The 27719-nt window shown below is 43.9% G+C and overlaps 1 protein-coding gene across 1 annotated transcript in view; it reads right to left on the reverse strand.

The window, feature by feature from the left end:
• Window positions 1-10340: 10340 nt before the first annotated feature.
• LOC137342010 (receptor activity-modifying protein 3-like) overlaps window positions 10341-27719 on the reverse strand; it is a 156761-nt gene continuing 139382 nt past the window's right edge. Inside the window, exon 4 of the mRNA XM_068005604.1 lies at window positions 10341-10862. Coding sequence (XP_067861705.1) covers window positions 10703-10862 — 160 coding nt within the window. The 3' untranslated portion in view covers window positions 10341-10702. The remainder of the gene's footprint in view (window positions 10863-27719) is intronic.

The following is a 27719-nucleotide window of genomic DNA, read 5'->3' on the forward strand; positions in this document are numbered from 1 at the left end:
TATGATTCTATGGTCTTTGCCTGGCACTTGTCTGGTGTGTATTATACTTGCCATTTATCAGCCCAAGCCTGGATGTTGTCCAGGTCTTGCTGCATGCGGGCATGGACTGCTTCATTATCTGAGAGGTTTTGAATGGACTGAGATGGTGGTCCACTACAAGATAAGGTAATGCTTTAATAGCCTCACTGCCTGTCACCACCAAATGTACCAAAGTATTAGTTTTATGCAAAAATATTAGTTTAGGATTTCCATTCATTTAAAAATGATAAATGGATGTAAAGTGGGTGTAATTGATTGGGAAAAGAGATGGAGATTGGTCATGTTATTTCTATGTCCATTTAGGATTATTTCTCCTTCCTGTGGAAGAAAAAGGATAGGTTACAGTTGTGTCCTTATGAGCACAAGCTTTCAGTACATGCTTTGGTGCTAAAGAGTGAATGAGAGAATAGGATGAGAAGGAAGATCAGGAGAAGGTATGCAGTAACTCAAGGCATCCCCATCTTTGACACCTTCAATGGACTTTCTACCAAGGATTGACTGGGCTTTCTCCCCGTGTGGCATTCAAGAATTTATGTTAGGCTGTCCTCCTCCTATTCTCGTTCTTTCCCTCTTTGTAGTTGGTTATCTTCTCATGCAGCCAGATTACAATGAGTGAAAGTCCCTATTGTCATGATGACATGTAGTGAAATGCAAGTGTCAGCAGTCAGGATGTAGTGGGTGTCATGACATGTACATGCATCAAACAGCAACATCAGAAGAGAGGATTATTTTGGCCTGTATGCATATAATGATGTGAGTGAAGGAGCAATTTCAAATGAAAGCTGGAGGTGAAAAGTGTGCCCTCCCGAATAGTGGGCATGAATGGTAAACGTTGATAGTACTGAGTGTGAGGAGGAGGTAAATGTGAGTGTCATGCATATTTATTAGACTGCGTTAATGGAAGTTGATCATCCATCCTTCAACCTTGGCTGAGCTGGTAAAGTCATTAAACTTCTTGCAGCATTGCTTCCATGGAATACTGGAGATGGCATTGACACTAGTCTCCAATTCCTCCCATTCTCCTTAGCCTGTTTTCGTGGAACACTACAATGCTCATTGCTGAAAAGGTCCCCCCCACCCCACACCCCACCGCCTGGCTTCATGCAGGAGAAATTTGATGGCACTATTCTTTGCCTTCCTGCTTCTGACAGGCATTTTGCCCAAATTACCTTCCAGTTTTTCAAAAACCCGTCCTCTCACTCATAAGCTTCCCCCCAAAACAGCATTGGAACATCAAAGGAAAGGTGAAATAAAGTATAAAAAATAATTCCAGTGTTTAAACAAAACTGCCTGTATCTATTTTCTACACCCATGCTTCCCCTTGGTGACTGTGTAATGAATGTCAGCACAAGTATTCCACAAATGGTGTTGCAATAGCTAAAGATGAAGTTAGAAGAGACCTAAATGTGATAGAATCATATCACACCAAAAAGCAACGTAGAGAAGTCTGAGCCATACCCATAACCTCTCTACTGCCACATAAAGCAAAAGGGTCTCAGGTTTAATCCCTGATCTGTGCTGGCATCTGTCACACCCCCACAGGCAGCTCGCTCATTTTAAAAAGATCGCCAGCAGCAGCCCGACAGTAAGTCCCAGGAGAGGGTGGGGATGATGGGGAGGAAATCAGGACACTGAGGAATTGGGGGAGTACTCCAGTATCTCCTGGCTCCACAGGGAAAAAAAAATCGAATTTTTTTTTTAACTCATCTTGTGTTGGTGGTCGCTGCTTAAGCTGCGGCCGCCACTGAAGATTTCAGAGCGGCCCAGGCAATGCCAGCTCCACTCTGCGATGCCCAATTTCCCAGAGAGGGCCTAAATCAGGCGCTGGCCCCTCATTTACATATTTAAGGGGCATAACACCTGTTTTAGGCAGCCGTTCTAAAAAAATGACCAGAGTCAATATCAGGTTGGATGTCTTTCAGGCATCCTTTGGGAGCGGGACGTTGGTCCCCAAAATCGGCCCTCATTGTGCCCATTTTACACACATAAAACGGGCATGAGATCCATTTTTCATATCTTAATCTAATGACAGTCCTTTCACATATAGTGGCCTGAACTAAGAATTTTGTCAATGATGGAGGAAGCAATGTGAATACAATCCCTTCAAGTGTTGATGTTAACCCTCTTGAAATAGCCCAGTGTGTTGCTGCACAGATTACAGGGATGGCTGGGAAAATTGCAGCTCTTGACATCCAATCAAACAACCATACAGAATGAAGGATATTGAGAGTTGAGAAATTTTATTTCTTCCAGATTTTGTTTTTGCCTGTTTTAATTTTCCCAGGATTTAAAATTGGACACAAAAGCCTTTATACTAAGAAGACGCCCATATCCCAAGAAATAATTTTTAAAAAAAGAAAAGCAGAGGGAACTTTAGTTTATGTTACTACATTGTGGAAATCTATTGGGGCAGAAATCGATCCCAAAATAACGGTGAGCTCAACAGCGCTCTCCGTTGTTAGCGGCGAAATGGAGGAGCAAGTTCCCGCATTCGCACATGCACAGTGAAACGCGGAAATCCGGAACTTGCTCCTCGTGGTTTGCCGGTGATATGACAGCTTCGAATTAAAGGGACATCGCACATGGCAATCAGTGAAATCACCAAACCAGCGCTAACTTGCTGCTGGAAACAGGTAAGTATGAACTAAAGTATACTTTGAAAGTTAGGGCTGCTCTGAAGTGGCGATAGGAGCCTGTCCTGACGCCATTTAAATTTCTAGCATTATTAATGAAGCCAGGATGCAGCCTGAAGGAGCTTTTTAGCTGTTAGAGAATTGTATAGAAGGTCTGAGAGAGCCATGTTTCAGAGTTTTCAATTTCTTTTCAGATTTAAGAGTCCTGGAAGTGTTTAAAGAGGCCTGTGTGGAGAAAAAAGAGTAGGTAAAAAAATAGGGGATTAAATTGGATAACCCCCGAAACCGGACACGGGTGTCGTGTTGTGCGATTAACCCGCGCCCGGTCGTTGAGATGCAGGCAGCACGTGAGATTTGTGCTGCCTGATAATCACCATGATTTCTGTGTGCAGCCAGCGCTACCTGCGCTATTGAATGGCTGCACACACCAGCAGGGGGCCCAATATGGGGCGTGACCAGCACTACTTAAAACGGAGGTGCACTGTCAATTCAATCAGTGGTTGAAGAAAAGTACTAAAGGCTGGACCTGCAAGAGAGCGTGCACCAAGATTCTTGGATGAGGCCTTGGTAAATGCACGGAAGGCCATCCTGTATCCACAGGGTGGCAGGAGGCCCTCCAGACACATGCAGCGGAGGCAGTGGGAGGAAGAGGCGCTGGAAGTGAATGCCAGGAACATTGCACCATGCACATGATGCAGTGCAGGAAAAAGTTTAATGATTTGACACGAGAGGTCAAGGTGAGTGAATTCAATGGTCAAGTGGCACATCCTACCAACTGCTCCACTGCTCCATGCACGAGACTCCCCATCAACCACCCACCAACAAACGCTTTCCATCCATACGCAACGCTGCACTTCGGATGCTGCATCTCACCCTCACATGGTACCAATCTTAGAACATAAGAACATAAGACATAGAAGCAGAAATAGGCCATACGGCCCCTCGAGCCTGCTCCACCATTCAATCAGATCATGGCTGATCTTCAACCTCAACTCCACTTTCCTGCCTGATCCTCATATCACTTAATTCCCCCAGAGTCCAAAAATCTATCTATCTATCTAAGCCTTAAATATACTCAACAACTCAGCATCCACAGCCCTCTGGGGTAGAGAATTCCAAAGATTCACAACCCTCTGAGTGAAGAAATTCCTCCTCATCTCAGTCTTAAATGGTCAACCCTTTATCCTGCAACTATGCCCTCTAGTTCTAGACTCTCCAGCCAAGGGAAACAACCGCTCAGCATCTACCCTGTCAAGCCCCCTCAGAATCTTATATGTTTCAATGAGATCACCTCTCTTTCTTCTAAACTTCAGAGAATTATAGGCCCATTCTACTCAACCTCTCCTCATCTCCTCATAGGACAACCCTCTCATCCCAGGAATTAATCTAGTGAACCTTTGTTGCACGACCTCTAAGGCAAGTACATCCTTCCTTAGATAAGGAGACCAAAAATGTACACAGTACTTCAGGTGAGGTCTCACCAAAGCCCTGTACAATTGTAGTGAAACTTCCTTACTCTTGTACTCCAACCCACTTGCAATAAAGGCCAACGTGCCATGTGCTTTCCTAATTGCTTGCTGTACCTGCATGCTAACTTTTTGTGTTTCTTGTACCAGGATGCCCAAGTCTCTCTGGACACAAACATTTGATAGTTTCTCACCATTTAAAAATGGCAAAAACTCTTGCAAGCCACGCATACACAACTCACAGATCACACACACTGGCAGCTATTCAACCATAACAGCCACATCACCCAAACAACTTGCAGGACACTCACTGACACACTTCCCTCTGTCTTGCAGGAGAAGGTGGCGCATAAGAGTCGGCAGCAGCAAAGACCTGGGAGAGGGCAGGCACGCCTACACGTCCTCTAGCCACTGGTGGTTCTGGAGGTATTGACAATGAGGGTCTCTGCATACCTAATCCTCCTTCTCGTTTCCCACATCTCCCTCATCCCACAATCTTTTCTGACTCACATGCTACTTAATGGGGGGAGGAGGCTCTGTAAACATCCCCATCCTTAATGATGGCAGAGTCCAGCACGTGAGTGCAAAAGACAAGGCTGAAGCGTTTGCAACCATCTTCAGCCAGAAGTGCCGAGTGGATGATCCATCTCAGCCTCCTCCCGATATCCCCACCATCACAGAAGCCAGTCTTCAGCCAATTCGATTCACTCCACGTGATATCAAGAAGCGGCTGAGTGCACTGGATAAGAACATAAGAACATAAGAAATAGGAGCAGGAGTAGGCCAATCGGCCCCTCAAGCCTTCTCCGCCATTCAATAAGATCATGGCTGATCTGATCCTAACCTCAAATCTAAATTCATGTCCAATTTCCTGCCCGCTCCCCGTAACCCCTAATTCCCTTTACTTCTAGGAAACTGTCTATTTCTGTTTTAAATTTATTTAATGATGTAGCTTCCACAGCTTCCTGGGGCAACAAATTCCACAGACCTACTACCCTCTGAGTGAAGAAGTTTCTCCTCATCTCAGTTTTGAAAGAGCAGCCCCTTGTTCGAAGATTATGCCCCCTCGTTCTAGTTTCACCCATCCTTGGGAACATCCTTACCGCATCCACCCGATCAAGCCCCTTCACAATCTTATATGTTTCAATAAGATCGCCTCTCATTCTTCTGAACTCCAATGAGCAGAGTCCCAATCTACTCAACCTCTCCTCATATGTCCACCCCCCTCATCCCCGGGATTAACCGAGTGAACCTTCTTTGTACTGCCTCGAGAGCAAGTATGTCTTTTCTTAAGTATGGAAAGTGATGGAAGGTGTCTTCAGCTGCTTCATTAATGACCTTCTCTCCATCATAAGGTCAGAAATGGGATGTTTGCTGATGATTGCACAGTGTTCAGTTCCATTCGCAGCCCCTCAGATAATGAAGCAGTCTGTGCCCGCATGCAGCAAGACCTGGACAACATCCAGGCTTGAGCAGATAACATTCGCGCCAGACAAGTGCCAGGCAATGACCATCTCCAACAAGAGAGAGTCTAACCACCTCCCCTTGACATTCAATGGCATTACCATCGCCAAATCACCCACCATCAACATCCTACGGGTCACCATTGACCAGAAACTTAACTGGACCAGCCACATAAATACTGTAGCTACAAGAGCAGGTCAGAGGCTGGGTATTCTGTGGCGAGTGACTCACCTCCTGACTCCCCAAAGCCTTTGCAACATCTATAAGGCACAAGTCAGGAGTGTGATGGAATAGTCTCCACTTGCCTGGATGAGTGCAGCTCCAACAGCACTCAAGAAGCTCGACACCATTCAGGATAAAGCAGCCCGCTTGATTGGCACCCCTTACACCACCCTAAACATTCACTCCCTTCATCACCGGCGCACAGTGGCTGCAGTGTGTACCATCCACAGGATGCACTGCAGCAACTCGCCAAGGCTTCTTCGACAGCACCTCCCAAACCGCGACCTCTACCACCTAGAAGGACAAGGGCAGCAGGCACATGGGAACAACACCACCTGCACGTTCCCCTCCAAGTCACACACCATCCCGACTTGGAAATATATCGCCGTTCCTTCATCGTCGCTGGGTCAAAATCCTGGAACTCCCTTCCTAACAGCACTGTGGGAGAACCTTCACCACACGGACTGCAGCGGTTCAAGAAGGCGGCTCACCACCACCTTCTCAAGGGCAATTTGGGATGGGCAATAAATGCCGGCCTTGCCAGCGACGCCCACATCCCATGAACGAATGTAAAAAAAACTCAAGCTGAGCGGGTGTCAAGATTCGTCATGGTATGCTGCAAGTTGCACAACCTTGCCCTTATGAGGGAACAGCTGTCGACAGAACCCATGTGGCATTGAAGGCAGCCACCTATGCACCTGTCACATACATCAACAGGAAAGGGTTTCATTCCTTAAATGTGATGATCCTTTGCGATGCCGACCTGCGGATCATGAGTGTAAATGCAGATCACAAGGGAAGTGCTCGTGATGCCTTTGATACTCAGACTTGCATGATACCTTCACCGGAGGGCGGCAAAGAACTGGATGGATTTGAAGTAACAAGGGCTACCCGCTGAAGCTGTAGCTGATGACGTCCTACCGCAGGACCAATAGTGCAGCACAGGAGAATCATAGAATAGAATCATAGAAAGTTACAGCACAGCAGGAGGCCATTCGGCCCATCGTGACTGTGCCCGCCGAAAAAGAGCTATCAAGCTTAATCCCACTTTCCAGCACTTGGTCCATAGCCCTGTAGGTTACGGCACTTCAAGTGCACATCCAAGTACTTTTTAAATGAGTTGAGGGTTTCTGCCTCTACCACCCTTTCAGGCAGTGAGTTCCAGATCCCCACCACCCTCTGGGTGAAAAAAAATCTCCTCAGCTTCCCTCTAATGATTCTACTAATTACTTTAAATCTATGCCCCCTGGTCACTGTCCCCTCTGCTAAAGGAAATAGGTTCTTCCTATCCACTCTATCTGGGCCCCCCATAATTTTATACACCTCCATTAAATCACCCCTCAGCCTCCGCTGTTCCAATGAAAACAACCCCAGCCTATCCAATCTTTCCTCATAGCTAAAATTCTCCAGCCTTGGCAACATCCTCGTAAATCTCCTCTGTACCCTGCTCTTATATTCTATGCTTCGACTAATAAAGGAAAGTATCCCGTATGCCTTTTTAACCACCTTATCTACCTGTCCTGCTACCTTCAGGGATCTGTGGACATGCACTCCAAGGTCCCTTTGTTTCTCTACACCTCTCAGTTTCCTCCCATTTATTGTGTATTCCCTTGCCTTGTTTGCTCTCCCCAAATGCATTACCTCACAAGTCTCTGGATTGAATTCCATTTGCCATTTTTCTGCCCACCTGACCAGTCCATTGATATCTTCCTGTAGTCTACAGCTTTCCTCCTCACTATCAACCACATGGCCAATTTTTGTATTATCTGCAAACTTCTTGATCAAGCCCCCCACATTCAAGTCCAAATCATTAATATATACCACAAAAAGCAAGGGACCTAGTACTGAGCCTAATGAAACCCCACTGGAAACAGCCTTCCAGTCGCAAAAACACCCGTGAAGCCTTCCTGCCACAGAGCCAATTTTGGATCCAACTTGCCACTTTCCCTTGGTTCCCATGGGCTTTTACTTTCTGACTAGTCTGCCATGTGGGAACTTGTCAAAAGCCTTGCTAAAATCCATGCATCAAATGCATTACCCTCATCGGCCCTCCTGGTTATTTCCTCAAAAAACTCAATCAAGTTACTCAGACACGACCTTCCCTTAACAAATCCATGCTGACTGTCGTTGACTAATCTGTGCCTTTCTAAATGTCAATTTATACCATCCCTCAGAATTTTTTCCAATAATTTGCCCACCACCGAGGTACGGCTGACCAGCCTGTAATTACATGGTCTATCTTTTTCTCGCTTTTTAAACAACGGTACAACATTAGCAGCCCTCCACTCCTCCAGCACGTCTGTAGCCAGGAAAGATTTGAAAATGATGGTCAGAACCTCCACTATTTCCTCCCTTGCTTCTCCTAACAGGCTGGGATACATTTCATCTGGGCCTGGCAATTTATCTACTTTCAAAGATGCTAATCCCCTTAATATTTCCTCCTTCACTATTTTTATCCCATCCAATATTTCACACACTTCCTCCTTATCTACAATGTCTGCATCGTCCCCCTCTTTTGTGAAGACAGACGCAAAGTATTCATTAAGAACCATACCTACATCTTCCGCCTTCACATTTGTGTTACCTGTTTGGTCTCTAATAGGCCCTACTCTTTCCTTAGTTATCCTGTTGCTTTTTATGTATTTATAAAATATATTTGGGATTTCCTGGATTTTACTTGTCAGTAATTTTTCATGCCCTCTCTTTGCTTTCCTAATTTCCTTTTTAATTTCACCCCTGCACTTTCTATATTCCTCTAGACTTTCTGCAATATTGAGCTCTCGGTGTCTGACATAAGCTTCCCTTTTTTGCCTTGTCTTACCCTGTATGCTCCTTGACATCCAGGGGGCTCTAGATTTAGCAGTCCCACCCTTTTTCTTTGTTGGAACATGTTTACTCTGAAGCCCTTGAATGCCTCCCACTGTTCTGACACTGATTTACCTTCAAGTTGCTGTTTCCAGTCCATTTTTGCTAAATCACTTCTCAGCTTAGTAAAATTTGCCTTTCCCCAATGGAGAACTTTAACTCCTGTTCTATCTTTGTCCTTTTCCATAACTATGCTAAATATAACTGAATTATGATCACTACCACCAAAATGCTTTCCCACTGATACTCCTTCTACCTGCCCAGCTTCATTCCCTAAAGAAAAGTCCAAAACATCCTGCTCTCTTGTTGGACTTGCTACATACTGGCTAAAAAGGTTTTCCTGAATGCATTTTAAGAATTCTGTGCCCTCTATACCTTTGACACTGATTGTATCCCAGCGATGATGAAGGAACGCCTTGGAAATATATTGTCGTTCCTTCATCGGCGCTGGGTCAAAAACCTGGAACTCCCTACCTAACAGCTCTATGGGAGAACCTTCACCACACGGACTGCAGTGGTTCAAGAAGGCGGCTCACTACCACCTTCTCAAGGGCAATTAGGGATGGGCAATAAATGCTGGCCTTGCCAGCGACGCCCACATCTCATGAATGAATTTTAAAAAAATTAGGTTAGTTGAAATCCCCTACTATTACTGCCCCATTGTTTTTGCACTTCTCAGAAATTTGCCTACATATTTGCTCCTCTATCTCCTTCTGACTGTTTAGGAGTCTATAGTACACTCCCAGTAGTGTGATTGCCCCTTTTTTGTTCATTAGCTTAACCCAGGATTTTTATCCCCTTCTCTAGAGAAGGGGATAAAAACCCTGTAACCAGGAATGTTCAGCTGCCATTCCTGCCCCTCTTTAAGCCATGTTTCAGTAATAATATCATACTTCCATGTGTCCATCTGTGCCCTCAGCTCATCTGCCTTATTCACTAGACGCCTTGCATTGAAGTATATATCATTTAGCGCTACCAAACTCCTTTGTTGTCTATTTTTCAATCTTTGTTTCCTCTGCCTTTCAAACTCGCTTACTAATTTTCTGCCTTCCATTTCCAGCTTTGCTTCTCTCCCTTCTGAATCTATGCTCACATTCTCAACCCCCTGCCAAGCTAGTTTAAACCCTCCCCAACAGCATTAGCAGAGGTACAACCGTGGCCACGTGTGCTTGTGCCAAGTAGTGGAGAGGACAATAGGGGTGCTGAAATCAGGTAGACGAGATGCTGTTGGAAATGGTCGAGATGAAGGATGCCAACCCGGATGTCACTGGGGCCATGAGTCGTGGCCCCCTTCCCCCACCCCCGAGGAAACCACGGCTGCAGCGAGCAGGGCAGCGAGAGAGCAGCTAGTGGCTGATGCTTTTAGACATAATGAAAGTGGCTAATTGCCTCCCCTACCCCTCCCCAGGAAAGCAGACAACAGGACAAGCAAGATTGAAAGTGAAACAGTGAATTTTTATTGCAGCATCAAAAAATTAGTACAAAATGTTATTGTAAACATTGAGGTCTGTAGTGCAAAACTTTAAATTAACATTATGTTAATTTAGTCATTTTCTAGTTTGAAAACAGTTGTGATGTTAACATAGTTTATATTAATAAAATTTTTGAAACAATGACAAATGACTTCTGACTAAAATCAGTTTGTGTTTGTTTGTGTGAGAGAGACAAGTTGGGGGTTTGGAGACAGGGTCTAATTCACTAATTGCAATTTAACACCTCAAATTTGTGGAGTATAGATGAAAGATCTCTAAAAGCACTTAGTGAGGCTCATCTACAATGGGAACTGAGTTTTATGACCAGTTCACATTAGATTGAACCTTGACCACACCACACAAACAAGCTATTCTCAATTCATTGCATTAGTAAAATTACGGACATTTAAATCTTAACTTTTAAATTTCAAAAAATCTCTACAAACCCTAGCCAATTGCATTAAATCATTACGTTTTTTGCAGGACTGTTCTGCTGTCTGTGACACGGTGCTGTTAGTGCTCAGAGCATGGCCACCTCCTTCTATGCCAACATGCTAACTTTCCGCGGCGCCCTAGACTTCACGTTCCCCAGAAGCTGCCGACGCCTCACCTCCGCTTCATTGAGGAGTGTGGTGAGGTCTTCGTCACAAAATTTGTTACACCTCTTCTTCTCATTAATTTTTTGCTGATCCATCTTTTTTCTGTAAGTGCAAAAACAGTTCAAATGCCTTTTCAAAGATAGTTCATTTTATTTTGCACTCCTTTTTAAATACCGTTTATTTAAGTTTCTCCATTTTTTATCATTTAACTTTGGCTTTTATTTTTAAAAAATTAAAATTTAATTTACAATTACATCCAGAATACTAACTTTAAATGAATGAAGTCTGCTTACCTGTTTGAGCAATGCAGGCTGAATCTGTGGGTGTGACGTCTCTTCCTGACAGATTTTGTGGGCGTGTCTTCTCCTCTCACAGACTTTTCCAGCCGCATCAACTCACGCTGCTCAGAGGCTGGGTTGATAGTGCTCAATATTTTTAAAGTTCAAATTCAAGCAATTCCACATCACAGAGCCCGCAGTAAGTAATTTTGTTAATTTAATTCACAGGAGCGGCGGTGGCCATTGCCTCGTCACTCTGAGCGATTACTGTCCCATTATCTTTTATTCAGTGGTATGTAATATATCAAATTCAATTAACTGCCAATAAAATATATTGGAGGTTGAATGGCGTAATGCATTGCAGTACTAAATAGTTACACCGCAGGTGGGAGTTCGAGCTTGTTTCTGCCTATATGCTTTCTCAGATGACTTCACAGCAATGATGGGAATTAAAATCAGAGGATGAATCACCGGGCTATTTGCAAACAAAACAGTGAGTAACATATTTTCCTTAAAATACGAGTGATTGTTGCGGAATACTCACAGGAATTCTCAATTAGAACCATAGCGTTATAGGCACTGCTGAGAACAAAAGGAGCGATTTCCCGGTACCAAGGCTGATGGGCAAAATTGACGATCTGAGGCTGGAAATCGGGAGAAGTTTCCCATCACTGGATCCCCACTACATTTATACCATGTGCAATCTTCTGGTTGATCTTTCAGCTCTCTGTCTAAAGTGCTCTCACCCCAAATGGTCACAGCATAATTTCATTATTATAATGCATTTACATTAATTTAAGCACGATTTTCCATTGGCTTAAAATGGTTGAGTATTGTCTGCTAATTCACTGAAAAGCTTGCCATAATTAAAACAATTCCAATAAATGTAAGGAGTTGCACAACACCAGGTTATAGTCCAACAGCTTTATTTGAAATCACAAGCTTTCGGAGCTTTGCTCCTTCGTCAGGTGAAGTGAAGAGATGCATATAGGCACAGCATATATAGTCAGAGAACAATGCCTGGTGATTACAGATAATCTTTCTAACTGCCCTTTATCACACCTCGGCAGAGAGATAATCACAGCAATCAAAGGAGTGAATGGTGTTCAAACAGGTTAGTCAGGGAAACATTACATCCAAGAATACTGAGGTGAGGTCAAAAGGGGTCAAATCAGAAAGACAGAGCGAGAGAGAGAGAGAGAGAGAGAGACCAGAAAGACAGAGAGAGAGAGAGAGTGACCAGTTGTATTAAAAACAGATAACTTTTTTTTTCTGGAAATCGCAGCAGGTCCGGCCGCATCTGTGTATGTAGAACAAGCCAACTACGACTTGAGTCTGGATGACTCTACGTCAGGTGGGGTTACATATAGCGTGACATGAACCCAAGATCCCGGTTGAGGCCATCCTCATGGGTGCGGAACTTGGCTATCAATTTCTGCTTGACGATTTTGCGTTGTCGTGTGTCTCGAAGGCCGCCTTGGAGAACACTTACCCGAAGATCGGAGGCTGAATGTCCTTGACTGCTGAAGTGTTCCCTGACTGGGAGGGAACCCTCCTGTCTGGTGATTGTTGCGCGGTGTCCGTTCATCCACTGTCGCAGTGTCTGCATGGTCTCGCCAATGTACCATGCTCCAGGGCATCCTTTCCTGCAACGTATGAGGTAGACAACGTTGGCCGAGTCACAGGAGTATGAACCATGTACCTGGTGGGTGGTGTCCTCTCGTGTGATGGTGGTATCTGTGTCGATGATCTGGCATGTCTTGCAGAGGTTGCCGTGGCAGGGTTGTGTGGTGTCGTGGACGCTGTTCTCCTGAAAGCTGGGTAATTGTTGGTTGTGTCCCGTGTTTGTCTTCTGAGGAGGTCTATGCAATTTTTCGCTGTGGCCCGTCGGAACTGTCGATCGACGAGTCGAGCGTCATATCCCGTTCTTACGAGGGCGTCTTTCAGCGTCTGTAGGTGTCCATCGCATTCCTCCTCGTCTGAGCAGATCCTGTGTATTTGCAGGGCCTGTCCAATAACAACTTGCATTTATCTAGTGCCTTTAACATAGAATAATGGCCAAAGGGATTCACAGACGTAAAATCAAAAAAATGGATGCTAGAGATGGAGCTAATAGGAGGGGTGATCAAAAATTTCGTCATAGAGGTGGGTTTCAAGGAGAAAATTAGCGGACGAGAGAGAGAGGTAGCGGAATGGAATGGATTAGGGAGGGAATTCCAGTGTGTTGGAAATATGCAACCGAAGACATGGCCCTCAATGGTGGGGCAAAGGGAGGAGTGATGTACAAGACTTCAGAATCAGAGGAGTTGTAGGAGTGGAGGAGATTATAGAAATAGGGAGGGACAAGACCTTGAAGGGATTTAAACACAAGGATGACAATTTTAAAATTTAAGGTGTTGGGGTACTGGAAGCCAACATAGGTCAGTGAGGACAGTAAGAATGGAACCAGGAGTGGTTAACAGTCTTAAAGATGGCAGAGAGGTGAAGGAGGATGAGGCAATATAGGCAGCTATAGTCATGAGCACATAGGGTGTTATTTGTGACTTTACCAGTGTGGTCTTGGTACTGCAGATGGGGCAAAAGCCAGATTGGAGGGTCTCAAACAAAGAGTGAAGGCAAGTGGGAACATAATTGTGAGCCAACAACAGAGTCCAAGAAATTGGAGAAGAAGGGAGAGGAAGGAGTTGGGGGCGGCCTGTCACTTCACATTCCCTTATTACCTCTATGCTTTTATAATCTAGTTTACATTTTAATTTCAGAGTCCTCCTCCAGCTCAGCTCTGATTCCTTGTATTATATGCCACCTTGTTTTTGCAAGAAGAAAAGTAATCTTCACGTGTTGTAAGTTGAAAGATTGCATGCACAGTGACCGACATGTGCCCAAGCTGCAGCTCATCCATCATTCAGTGACCATGCATCATGCACTAGATTGTGTTATGATCACTTTAATATCTTTGAAGATGTTAATGCACCAACAACAAAACTACAAATTGCATTTATATAGCGCCTTTAATGTCTAAAAATATCTCTTTACAGAGGTGTACAGAGGACCAGCCACATAAATGCCCGTAGCTACTACAGCAGCTCAGACGCTGGGTATTCTGTGACAAATGACTCACCTCCTGGCTTCCCAAAGCCACTCCAACACCTAATAAGCACAAGTCAGGAGTATGATGGAATACTCTCCACGTGCTTGGATATGTGCAGTTGCAACAACACTCAAGAAGCCTGACACCATCCAGCACAAAGCAGCCTGCTTCATCAGCAGCCCATCCACCACCTTAAACATTCACTTCCCCCACCATTGGTGCACCGTGGCTGCAGTGTGTACTATCCACGGGATGCACTGCAGCAACTTACCAAGGTTCGACAGCACATCCCAAACCCATGACCTCCACCACCTAGGAGGACAAGGGCAGCAGGCGCATAGGAACACGATCACCTCCAAGTTCTCCTCCAAGTCACACACTACCCCGACTTGGACATATATCACCGTTCCTCCATGGTCGCTGGGTCAAAATCCTTGAACTCTCTACCTAATAGCACGTTAGAAGTATCTTCACCACACGGACTGCAGCGGTTCAAGAAGAAGACTCAAGGGCAACTAGGGCTGGGTAATAAATGCTGGCCTCGCCAGTGATGTCCATGTCCCAAATATGAATTAAAAAGAATTAGCAAAGGTGTTGGCAGAAAATCTGAGACAGCTTGAATTTAGTGGTCATGGATAAATTGGTTACACAATGAATTTTTGACATTTTAGGGTGAAATTTCATATAAGTTTATATGTCCTAAAAATGGGAATATCACATAAGATTTCTGAATATTTCTGTGAAATGCCATCAATACCTGTGTCACAGTACTGCTTCAATCCCACAAGAAATGAAGAGACAAGAAGGCTACATGCAGAAATTTGTGGTCAGCCAAATGTAGTCATGTTCAGGAGGTGAGGCAGGTTAATGAAGCTTCTGTCATCTGAGATGTTGAAGCGACTGCATTGTGAATAGTGACATGCTTTTGGATGTTAGTGGTAGAAGACAGGTTTAAGAGGACATAAAAATCTATATCCTGGATATCCAACCCAAGGTAAACGAACTATAGCAGGTTAATATATTTGCTGGTTGGATACTTTGATTGGCTGCAGCATACAATGAATCGGAGTTTACTGACCTTTTGTCAACTTGAATTGAAATAAAACTAACCTCAGAACCGAAGCTAGTTCACTTCCTACTCTCCTGCCAATCAAATATTTTCTTTCATTAATCTCCTTTCAGAATTCCGTTATATTGTTTAGTGGAAGTCAACGTTTTATTTTTGTGCTGCAATTTTTACTTAATCCTGGCATATGTAGAAACAAAGGAAGCAGAATAAACACATTATTAAGCCAATAGACTCTCATATATTGGAATTTTTAAAAAATTATCAAAAATCTAAATCAAACAAGAATTGATCTTCGGCAATAGCTCAAAAAGGCTGATAGCTAATCGGCAGCCCGTTTTACATCTCGCCTGAATTTCTTTTCCGCTGTGTTTTCTAACTTTGTTTCCAAGAATGTAATTTTCAGTACTCTCACTTTCTGCATAAAAACAGCGTAGTTGCAATCGAACTGGAAATCTATAAGTGCTGTCACCAGGTAATTACTACTCTATGCACCATTACTTGTATGAATAATTGGTTTAGCTTGGCGCTCAAAAAACTATTGACTTTTGAGGTGAATTAGTTATACCTTCGTACTTTGAATCAGTTGGCAATCCTTAATTTGTAAACTCAGTTGAATTTTTTATTCCATAATCTTTTTTTCAGCAGAAATAATGGCAGATAACAATTTTAATGAAAAAAAGAAAAAATCTGAAGTCATTAACTTTGCAATTATATTATGTGTCAGTAACTCCATAGTCCACCTAGATGTAAGAATACTTTCACACAGTGTTGGTGTGAAGTATTTTGTGTTTCTACTGATTGCAGAATATGTCTGATTTTTAGACCATCCAGGATTAGGACTGGACTTGATATCAAAATAAAGTGGAGGGAGACTCCCTGGAGGACCATTGGTTCCAAAATTATATGCTGTTTCTGTTGTCTCTTGCTGTCAGTTTCTGGCACGGCCTTGTGGGGGCAGGAGAGGGCAGGGAGTTCCCACTTGCAGGCCCTCAGTCAGGATCTGGCACACTATTGGTGAAGGTAGGCCAGGTCTCAGCAAGAATACCTGGTTGAAAGGGGTCGAATAGGTCCTAAGTGGGGGTCCAGACCACAATCAAGCCCTGAAACCACGAAGATATGGGGGGCAATAATTTCTTTTGAGGAGGGTGGTTTGAAGCTACCCCCTGCGCTGCTTAGGGAAGGAGGATTGCTCCTCCAGATTGGACTGGTCACCTCTTCAGGCCAGCCAGCTGATATTTTTGGGTCTTCGGCGGAGGGGGCAATGCAAATGCACCCCCAAAACTACCAAATGCCTAATTGCCAGGATCACACCTCCACAGATTTTCTAGGCCTATGTGTTCGATATTATTTCACGAGTCTAAAAATCTGATGTATTCTGCAATTAGTCAAAATACATAAGGGCCGGAATTCATAATATCATAGTAGTTACAGCACAGGAGGAGGACATTAGGCCCATCATGCCTGTGCCAGCTCTTTGACAGAGCTATCCAATTAATCCCATTCCCCTGCTCTTTCCCCATAGCCCTATAATTTTTTTCTCTTCAAGTATTTATCCAATTCCCTTTTGAAAGTTACTAGTGAATCTGCTTCTACCACCCTTTCAGGCAGTGCATTCCAGATCATTACAACTCGCTGTGTAAAAAAATGTTTCCTCATGTCGCCTCTGGCTCTTTTGCCGATCACCTTAAATCTGTGTCCTCTGGTTACATAAGAACATAAGAAATTGGAGCAGGAGTAGGCCAATCGGCCCCTCGAGCCTGCTCCGCCATTCAATAAGATCATGGCTGATCTGATCCCAACCACAAATCTAAAGAACACAAGAAGTCGGAGCAGGACCCGGCCACATAGCCCCTGGGCCCTCTCCGCCACCCACAGGGCATTGACCGATCCGAACTCAGCTTCATGTCCAATTTCCTGCCCGCTCCCCATAACCCCTAATTCCCTTTACTTCTAGGAAACTGTCTATTTCTGTTTTAAATTTATCTAATGATGTAGCTTCCACAGCTTCCTGGGGCAGCAAATTCCACAGACCTACCACCCTCTGAGTGAAGAAGTTTCTCCTCATCTCAGTTTTGAAAGAGCAGCCCCTTATTCTAAGATTATGCCCCCTAGTTACTGACCCTTCTACCACTGGAAACAGTTTCTCCTTATTTACTCAGTCAAAACATGATTTGAACACCTGTTTCAAATCTCCCCTTAATCTTCTCTGTTCTAAGAAGAACAACCCCAGATTCTCCAGTCTCTCCATTTAATTGAAGTCCCTCATCCCTGGCACTATTCTAGTAAATCTCTTCTGCACCCTCTCTAAGGCCTTGACATCCTTCCTAAAGTATGGTGCCCAGAATTGAGCACAACACTCCAGCTGAGGCCTAACCAGTGTTTTATAAAGATTTAGCATATCTCAGATCGGAGACCAGTAGAATACCTCAGAAAATGGCAAAGATCTGGTTGAGCCAAGTTTCTGCCTTTTCTGGCAGTTTCTGGCTTGCCTTGTAAGGAGCACAACATCTCTAATGCTCTCAAGGCAAATGTCGTCAGGAGAGAAGAGCCATGGGTGGGGATTTTCTGCTAGCCTGGGAGTTACTGCTAGCCTGGCTCAATTGAGACCCAGCGTATCATGTGGAGGCCAATTTGAGTTAAGGAGTACCAGTCTCCAGATGAGTCCCAGATGGGCCCCACTGGCCAGAGGAGTGGCTTAGATCCCTGAAGAAATATCTGATTTTTTTTAAAAATCAAATTAGTCCCCTTACAAATGGAGCTGAGAAGGACATGGCTGGGTTACAGTAGGGGAGGGAAGCGTCTGGAAACCCTTCACCTCCCATGATGGGCAGGCACTGGGGTTTCATGCTGCTTGGGCAGGCAGGCACTGGAGATATGCCTGCAATGGAGTTTGTGCCTGTCTGCCTGTGCAAATTAGGTGCCCTCCCAATGACCCCTCAAACTCTGGCAGGGTCAGTGCTGGAAAGCATTGGTGGGCACGATCTCAGCGTAACCACTGGGATCACATCTCAAGGAATTTCGACCTCATAAATCCTGCAATATAATGGAAAGGCAATCAACTGCATCTCAGTGGTAGACATTACAACCTTCAAAGCTTCTTCAAAGCTAGTTTGGAAAAGACAGGAAGATGCACTGCAGTAAAATGTCTCCAAGATTCTTCCAGATCTTGGAAAAGTTACATAATCCAAGCAGTCATTTTGGCCATTTATGGAGTCTCCTTGATGAACTGAAAATCCCTAAAAATGACTATCAAGGGATATGGAATTCCCATCAAGATGGATATACTGTAATGTATATCCAGGTTTCCTTTGCCACAAGTTTGTATCAAGTTGTAATAAAGAGGGATGACATCAAATCAGCAAGTTAATGTAAAAGTTTTCTTGGCTGTTCAGATCCTCGATCAAGAATGGAAAGTTTACGTAATTCTCTTAGTAGCTACATTTTGGAACTTGAGAATTCCTGGTCAATATCCTACACACAGATAAGGAGGTGTGCACTGGTTCCTAAATCTTGTGATCACTTGTCAATAATTGTCTTTGTTTTTCTCTCCAGTGAAGAAGTTTATATTCAAACATCCAATTCCTTCTTTGACTCAGGTTTGCTTCCTAGGAATGAATATACCTTTTTATTTATTACCGAGTGACTCAGATTTCGAAGTAGTGTATCCTTTAAAAGAAGTTGTTAGAGGGTACATACCGCTATGAGGGTATGTAATCACCTTTTTCCTTTTATTTTCTTCCTTTGTTAGTCCCAACTAAGAGATGCTCTTCCTGTGTCTGAGAAGTTTGGGTAGGTTGCCTTAAGGCAGCACCCGTAAACACCATTAATGTCATTTTCACTAACCAGGAGGCACGGGAGGACAATCTGGTGGAGTCTCCCCATCCGATCTTCATTCCATTCAGCAGGAAATGGCCTGAGATTGAGCTCAGTGGATTGGGGAATCAAAATTGCAATTTATTATTCTGTGCCAGCATTTGAAAAGTCTTCATAATCCTCCTTTCAGCATTGAGCTACGACTTTATTTTGTCCTTCCTCTTTTCCTATACCCTCTCAGGAAATTTGACAAGTCTCTGGAAGTTACCTGTCTACCTGAAAGTTCCCATTCTGTTCCTCAGTAGAAAATTCCATACCAATTCCAGGCCTCTATGGGAACTTCTCCATAAAACAGACTTTTGAATAAATATCCAGCTCATTCTTTTGATCTGTCTATTTGCCCACAAAAAGATTCCACACCAGTACATCAGGAATTTATTGATTGGGTCTAGAGTTAGGAGTTTATCGACTTGATGCACTGTTAGTCTTCTAGTTCTTCTGTCGTTACCTATTGAGCATTTAATTTACTTCATAACAGGTTCTTTAATATGTTAGACCTCTTTTTCTTTTTTTTTAAAGTTATTTTTAGTCAAACTACATCTGCTTCTGCAGGATTTATTCTTATCATTAAAGCTACAGTATGACTTCCTGTGATATTTTAATTCTGCCCTTTCCCATTTAGAGTTGTCAGACAGCATATTGCTTCATCAAGGACCTTGCAGCAAATTTCTATTGTAGATAGCAAAGTTATCTGAGTTAGATGCATTCTGGACATCTTGACCCTGATTAAGCCTATTTTCTCCCGTGTATTCTGTTGCCTATTAGGGCAGATGGAAAGCCAGCTAGTCCAGGTGACTTTTTTGGATCTGCAGTCCTGTGCTCTACTGTGTCAGATTCCTAAAGTGCTGTGCTTATATGCAGTAAAATAAAGACAGCTGTGACAAAAATTGGGTATTTTGGTCCATTGTTTAAGAGTTTCCTTTCTATACTAGGTTACCTTAGCTTGAAAATAGGAAGACTGAAAATCTGCAGCCCATTTGGCTCATTCCTGCCATAATTCCAGTGGGAGTGTGATGGAAGAATCATAGAATCATAGAAAGGTTACAGCACGGAAGGAGGCCATTCGGCCCATCGAGTCCGCAACGGCTCTATGCAAGAGCAATCCAGCTAGTCCCACTCCCCCGCCCTTTCCCCGTAGCCCTCCAAATGTTTTCCTTTCAAGTACTTATCCAGTTCCCTTTTGAAGGTCATGATTGAATCTGCCTCCACCAGCCCCTCGGACAGTGCATTCCAGATCCTAACCACTCGCTGTGTAAAAAAGTTTTTCCTCATGTCACCTTCGGTTCTTTTGCCAATCACCTTAAATCTAAGCCCTCTGGTTCTTGACCCTTCCGTCAATGGGAACAATTTCTCTCTATCTACTCTGTCTAGACCCTTCATGATTTTGAATACCTCTATCAAATCTCCTCGCAACCTTCTCTGTTCCAAGGAGAACAACCCCAGTCTATCCACATAACTAAAGTCTCTCATCCCTGGAATCAGTCTAGTAAATCTCTGCCTCACCCTCTCGAAGGCCTTCACATCTTTCCTAAAGTGCAGTGCCCAGAACTGGACACAATACTCCAGTTGTGGCCGAACCAGTGTTTTATAAAGGTTCATCATGACTTCCATACTTTAGTACACTATGCCTCGATTTATAAAGCCCAGGATTCTGTATCTTTTTTTAACCACTTTCTAAACCTGCCCTGCCATCTTCAACGATTTGTGCACATATAACCCCAAGATCTCTCTATTCCTGTACCCCTTTTACAGTTGTGCCCTCTAGTTTATACAGTTATATAGTTTATATTGCCTCTCCTCGTTCTTCTGACCGAAATGTACCACAAATTAGGCCAGTTACAACGCATCCCATCTTTCCTTGGAAGCTTCCTAGATCCAGCCCTAAACAAGGCCATTGTTATGGGGGGGGGGGGGGGTGGGAACAGGGCTGGGGGTGGGGACTCCCTACGTTGGCAGTGTTGAGACCAGGTACACCAACCAGTTGAAGGACAGATGTGGACCACAATTGAGGCTTCAGGACAATGATCATGGTCTGGAGCTGGAGAAACAGGAACATTTTTTTAAAATTTGGGCGGGGCCAATGGGGGCACCTGGGCATTCTTTGCAGGAGAGGTCTGAGCAAAACCCCCCTCCCCCCAACCCAGTCAACCACTTCCACTACAGTAAACAGCCTTTTCAGTGAGTATACCACTAGTGGCCTGAGCACCTGACATTAAAAATAAAATGAAGGGACCTCTTCCTGACGCTACAAACTAGGGATCGGCAGAAGTCCCTTGTGCAGATCCTGTGGACCTTTAGCCCCAGGTTCTTTTAAGAAATATACCTCCCTCAAAAGGGCTTCTACAATTGCATGCTGAAATGCTTTTAGCATTGAATGAAGTACACAAAAGTGCTGTTGATTGCTAACAGGCATGTATCTGAGTAAACATTCACAAAGCCCACCAAGTGCTAACAATAATTAACATATATCATAGGGCTATTAATCAACAATATAATCTAATCAGGATAGCTCTAAACATAGAAAGCATTTGTCATTTAATGCAGGTTGCCATTGGCAGCTTTTGTGTACATTTTGTGGAGCATACTGTCTACTGTTCAAATAAATTACCTCTTTAGCACAGAGTGAATTCTCACAGGCAAGACTACATTTCAAAGAGTTTTTTTGGATATAAGACTGTGACTCTTTTGATGTACCCATTAGTTATGGTTTTGACCTAATTGGAAAAGACAGAGAGGTAAGTAGGCAGGGACACCTACGTATTTCCAAGAAAAACTGTAATCGTTAGGGATCGGGTGGCTACACACTTCTGTGAAGCATCTGTAAATCTTTTATCTGAAAGATCTGCATCAAAGGCATTCAAAGGAAGTCAACCGATGGGTTTGTCTGTTGAACTCCTTTATGAACTAGTTCAAAGCAACTGTGTTATTTGGACTGATTTCAATAACTTGCTATTATCGGTTGCTGCTGCAAATGACTGTAAACTGACTGCTTGCTAGTTTGGCCTATTACTTAAGTGTCTGGCATGACCGATTGATCTTCTGAAGTGACATGGGTGGATTGTGGAAATCCTATTCGTGATCCAGAAAAATAAACAGATCTATTGTTTACTCAGAGCACGATATTCCAGATTACTTCATGCACAACGTCTCACTTAAATTCATAGCAAGAGTGGGTTTGCCTATTTGCTGGCTTTTATGTTGGGCACAAAAAATGTGTCTGGAGAAGCTTGAACCATGGCAGCAGCTATTCTAAGGTTTTCTCCTCTTTGATTGTGAACATTTGCATGCTGTACTGTTCAGCGTTTTGTTATTCTGTTGGATATTAGTCAGAAAGACAACCAATGCCTGTATTTTATTATTTTTAATGTATCTTATTACCATCACTGACTTTTTAGAGTTCTTAGTTTTGTCAGACACTTTGGCAGTGGTAATAGAACCAACAAGACCTGAGATCAGGGTCAGCATTCAATTGCTTAAACATTTGATAGTTTCCAATGCATTTTAGGAATACAGATAGGGATCGGGGGCAGAATTCTGACCCACTGTGAAGTTGGTCCACTTGGTCAAAATAGGCTGGAGTTCAAATAAACAGGTTTTTTTTAATTCTGCAAAATTTATGTTTGATTTTAATCCCACACACTGGCATAGAAACTGTTGCCAACATTAAGTTTTAATCTGGCAGCAATTTCACGTTACTGGCCAGTAATGCCTGGAGTTCAACATCTTGCCCCATTCCTGCCAGCTGTAACATTGATATAGCACTTTTGAGGTGGTGGTACACTATAGCATTGACACCTGTGCATTAGCTGTTATGCTTATTAATTCCTGAATTTTTGCTTCAGAAGGAAGCAGCCCAATCTTCATGTACTGCACATGCGATGTGCTAAATGGGCTTACATGAAATGGGTTGTACAGCAGAGGCATATTCTGGAATGATGGGAATCAGAAGGGAATCACTGTAGTTTCACACATTTTGTGCAGATAGAAAATTTGCCTTGGACTTTCAGTAACCCTCTCTTGCGGAGAAATATGGCATAGATTTCCAAGTTTGTCCTGCTGGCAGGGAGCTTCACCCACTGGCTTTGCATGTCAGAAACTTGCAGGCCTCGATTTCCTGACCAGCACGGTTGGTGAGTAAGGCTCCGCATCGGCTGCGCAAGTTTGGATAATTAGTTTTCAACCCATTCCATTCGGTTCTTATCAAATGGGAGTTTCAATCAAAGAAATCATTTGCCTGGATTTGCCACTGAGTACTGCCCAATTTTAGGCTGATAGTTGGGCAGGCAGGGGCAGGAAATGAAGTGAGGATTTACGGTGGTTGGGGAAAAGGCAGAAGTAAATTTAAAGAGCCAAGCACAGTTATTTTAAAGCTTTGCAAAATCCTTATTTCTCCACCAATTTCAGATTTTCTTTTCTCCTGTCAACTAAAGAAATGGAGAACTTGGATTTATATAGTGCCTTTCACGACCTCAGGATGTCCCAAAGCGCTTCACAGCCAATGAATTATTTTGAGTGTGGTCACTGTTATAATGTAGGGAAACACGGCAGCCAATTTGCAAACAGCAAGGTCTCACAAACAGGAATTAAATAAATGACCAATTAAACTGTTTTTAATGATGTTGGTTGAGGGATAAATGTTGGCCAGGACAACTTCCCTGCTCTTCTTTGACTGGTGCCCTGGGATCTTTTACATCCACCTGAGAGGGCAGCAAGGACCTCAGTTTAACATCTCATCTGAAAGACGGCTCTTCCAACAGTGCAGCATTCCCTCAGTACTGAACTGGAGAGACAGCCGAAATTATGTGCTCAAGCCCTGGAGTGGGGCTTGAACGGACAACCTTCTGACTCAGAAGTGAGTGCTACTACTAAACCAAGGTTGACACCTACTACCTTAACATCTGCCTCGCTGCCATTTGCTTTGGGGTGCCATTTATCTTCTTCTTTCAGGCAGGGCACAGTGAGGTTCCCATTGGGGTTACCTTACCTTTGCTTCCTAGGAGATTAGGAGGAACAATGGGGGGAGGCCAGGATGGTGAGACTGAATCAAAGACACTACTACCCCCATATCAGAAACAGAGGCACTACTACCTGCATATATCCAAAGAGCAGGAGCAACAGCTGAAAGAGGGTGCAAAGGACAACCACTTGCTGGCTGCAAGGCACATTCATGGCACACTGATGCAGGAGATCTTTTCTTAACTACCATGCCTAGCCCCTGTACGGAAATTCCTGTGTATATCTTCCATTTATGCCAATGGTCAGCATTTCATTCTGACATCAGCATTTTGAGAGCCTAGTCACAAATTATCAAAACCAGACCCCCTCAACACTCCTTGTCCTACTCTTCCCGAGTCTGGTGGCTAATGCAGTGGACAGGCCCCACTCCTACCCTCTGTGGGCCCCCAGTGCTGCTGGTCCTGATTGCCAACTGTATATACAGGAGCTAGAAACTCTAACAAGAATGGGAGTTCCTGTCTCCAGTACACGAAGGTGGCAATCAGGGCTGGTAGCCATGTGAGTGCTAGTAGAGGAGGCCTGTCTGGCGCATTAACCAAAGGACTTGGTAGGAGTGGGGAGAGGAGAGAATTTAGATGGGGAATGAACATCCAATGGGGGAGAAGAGAATACAAGACAATGGCAACAGGGGGAGAATACAAGGGAAGAGCAGGGATGAGAGAATACATAGCAAAGGAGGGGGAAAGAATGCAAGAGGAGGCCAAAGAGATTGCAACAGGGGAGAGAATGGAAGGAAATAAAGCAAAATACTGCAGATGCTGGAAATCTGAAACACAAGAAGAAAACGCTGGAGACACTCAGCAGGTCAGGCAGCATCCAATGAGAATACATGAGTCAGTTGACGTTTCAGGTATAAACCTTACTCAGAACTGAAAGACATTACAGATAAACAACATTTAAATGCAACCAAAATTTTAAATGTAATCCCTTTTTGTGTGAAAGCCTGCTATATTGTTCTACCATGTGACTTCTTAAACCTAACATCGTCCTTCTCCTACATGCTACCTGAGTGGCAAGAGTGCTTGAGGAGGCTGGCCATTGCAGCCTTTCGGGACTGAAGTGTCTCTTGTCTCACAGCAAAGAAGACCCAAAATGGGCCTGCTACAGGCTTAACCTCTTGTGTAGCTGCAGGCCAGCATGGCCCTGCATTCTTTAATCCACACATGGAGGCATTGGATGGGACTGACTACATGTGTTGCGACCATGAGAATGAGCATCATGTGTACCCAGTCCTGCCATGCAACTGCCTCTGCATGGCCACTGATCAGCGGAAAACTAGGCCTAATGGTACCAATGAGATCATAGATCCTTGTGACATATTTGACTCTATCCCAACCTTAATTCCTTAGAGTTTGTTAGAGACAGTTCTGTCCAATCTGGCACCCACGGATGAGACACAGACTGCAGAGATGCGAAGACAGGTGGGGGGGCTCCTTCACTCAAACTGCCAGCTGCAACAAACATTTTGAGCCCTTCCCACTGCCTGCCATACAAGCGTCCTTCTTTTAAAACCAGGGCTTGTGAGACCTGGATCCCAAGATCTTCAAACAAGAGGTGACGTCTTCTGACTGTCAGGTTGGAGTGACACAAGGGTTTCATGATGTAGTTTGCAAACAGGTAAGGGCAAGATACAATAGAATAAGAAGGAAGAGAAGCAGAATATCATTATGAACCTGAAGTTGGCACCTGCCCTCCTACTTTCCAATGTCTGACACCCTCTATGACCTCCCCCCACCAACCACGACTGCAAGGGCTTCCTCCTTGTAAGGGATGACAGGGCAGAAGATGAGAGGTCCACCACCTCTGGATTTCCTCACCTTGTTTTTATGGAGCGTCTTGTCCTTGAAAAAGAATTTTTAAAAAAATAAAATTGCTTTTGTGTACCATGAGAGGCTGCAAAGCCCAGAGTCTCAATTTTAACTTGGGGGCAAGAATCAGGGGTGCAGGGGTCGAAGTGGGCACATTTTTACATCCAGGTCTCATTAACATGACCCGACACTGACTCCCACTCAAAGCCGGCAGGAATGTCGAACACCGCCAGTGGGTGGGAATTAAAATTCATGGGGGGGTCAATCTGTCACCGGGGACCCACAGAAACGGTCCTCAGCAAGATAAGTAAAGAACTTGGGGGGACCAGAAAGTCCGCGGTCAGGAGTGGGGGAGAAGCCTGGGTCCTAGTGGGGCCCGGAGCAACACCCTGGAAACGGTGGCAGGGTAACCCACTTCACAAGAACAGCATGAATGGCACCTCGTCATTAATCTGCTTCAGGATTTTGCACGAGTGGAAAATTCTAGACCATTGTCTTGAATTTTTAAAAAAATCATCAATGCATTTTATTTGTTGGTCATGAAGGAAAACTTGAATTAAGATTTGGTGCAGCTTGCTCATCCTTACCTTTGTAATGTATTATGGTCTGCATAAAATCTTGTCATCTTACAAATTTCAGACAGATGATTGTTGAAACATAAATGAGGGAAAGAAAAACAGTGAAGACCAATAGGGTTGAACAGCCACCCAACTAAAGACAAGTTGAGACGTGTCCTTGCCTAGCAATTGACTTCCTATTGTACGGATGCAAATTGGGTATTACTCAAAGCCCAGGAAAAATATACATAAGATAATTAGCTTTGAACTTGCTACTCGATGAATGACAAATGGAGACAGCCAGTCTAAGAAACAAAGCGTGACCCTGACCTGCCAGTCGCTTGCCATTTTAATTCCCCTTCCCACTCCTACTCTGACCTCTCTGTCCTCCGCCTCTTACACTGTTCCAATGAAGCTCATCAGAAGCTCGAGGAACAGCACCTCATCTTTCGTTTAGGCACTTTACAACCTTTCGGAATCAACATTGATTTGAATAACTTCAAGTCATAACCACTGCTCCCATTTTTTCAATTGTAAACAATTTTACAACACCAAGTTATAGTCCAACAAATTTATTTTAAATTCCACAAGCTTTCAGAGGCTTCCTCCTTCCTCAGGTGAACGGTGTGGAAATCCATACCGTTCACCTGAGGAAGGAGGAAGCCTCCGAAAGCTTGTGGAATTTAAAATAAATTTGTTGGACTACAACTTGGTGTTGTAAAATTGTTTACAATTGTCAACCCCAGTCCATCACCGGCATCTACCCATTTTTTCAGTCAGCTAGTGCTGGTAATGATTCTGCTGCTGTCATTTTCCTGATCAATCTTTTGTTTCTTAACCTGTCCCATTACCACCTTCCTTGCCTTGCACCATCATCCCTTTTGTCATTTAATCACTCCTGCCCACTACCCTATCACAGACCTTCCCCTTTGTTCTTTCCTCCCCTCCCCTCCACCACACACCCCCCCCCCCGCCTTTCCCTGGCTCTCTATTTGCTTAAAAACTTTAACTCTTTTAACATCTTCCAGTTCTGACGAAAGGTCTTTGACCTGAAACATAACTCTGTTTCTTTCTCCACAGATGCTGCCTCACTTGCTAAGCTTCTCCAGCATTTTCTGTTTTTATTATTAAAGATCAGTCAAATACAGGGAAATCACATATCACTCTAAACAGGACACAGAGTTTGATGGGAGAAAATTCACACCTAATTGAGGTGAACAAAAGACAGAGCAATCTTTGTGGGGGAAATGGCTGTTCCAAAACCAGTTGG

The sequence above is a fragment of the Heptranchias perlo genome, chromosome 2 (assembly GCF_035084215.1).
Source record: "Heptranchias perlo isolate sHepPer1 chromosome 2, sHepPer1.hap1, whole genome shotgun sequence".
Classification (NCBI taxonomy): domain Eukaryota; kingdom Metazoa; phylum Chordata; class Chondrichthyes; order Hexanchiformes; family Hexanchidae; genus Heptranchias; species Heptranchias perlo.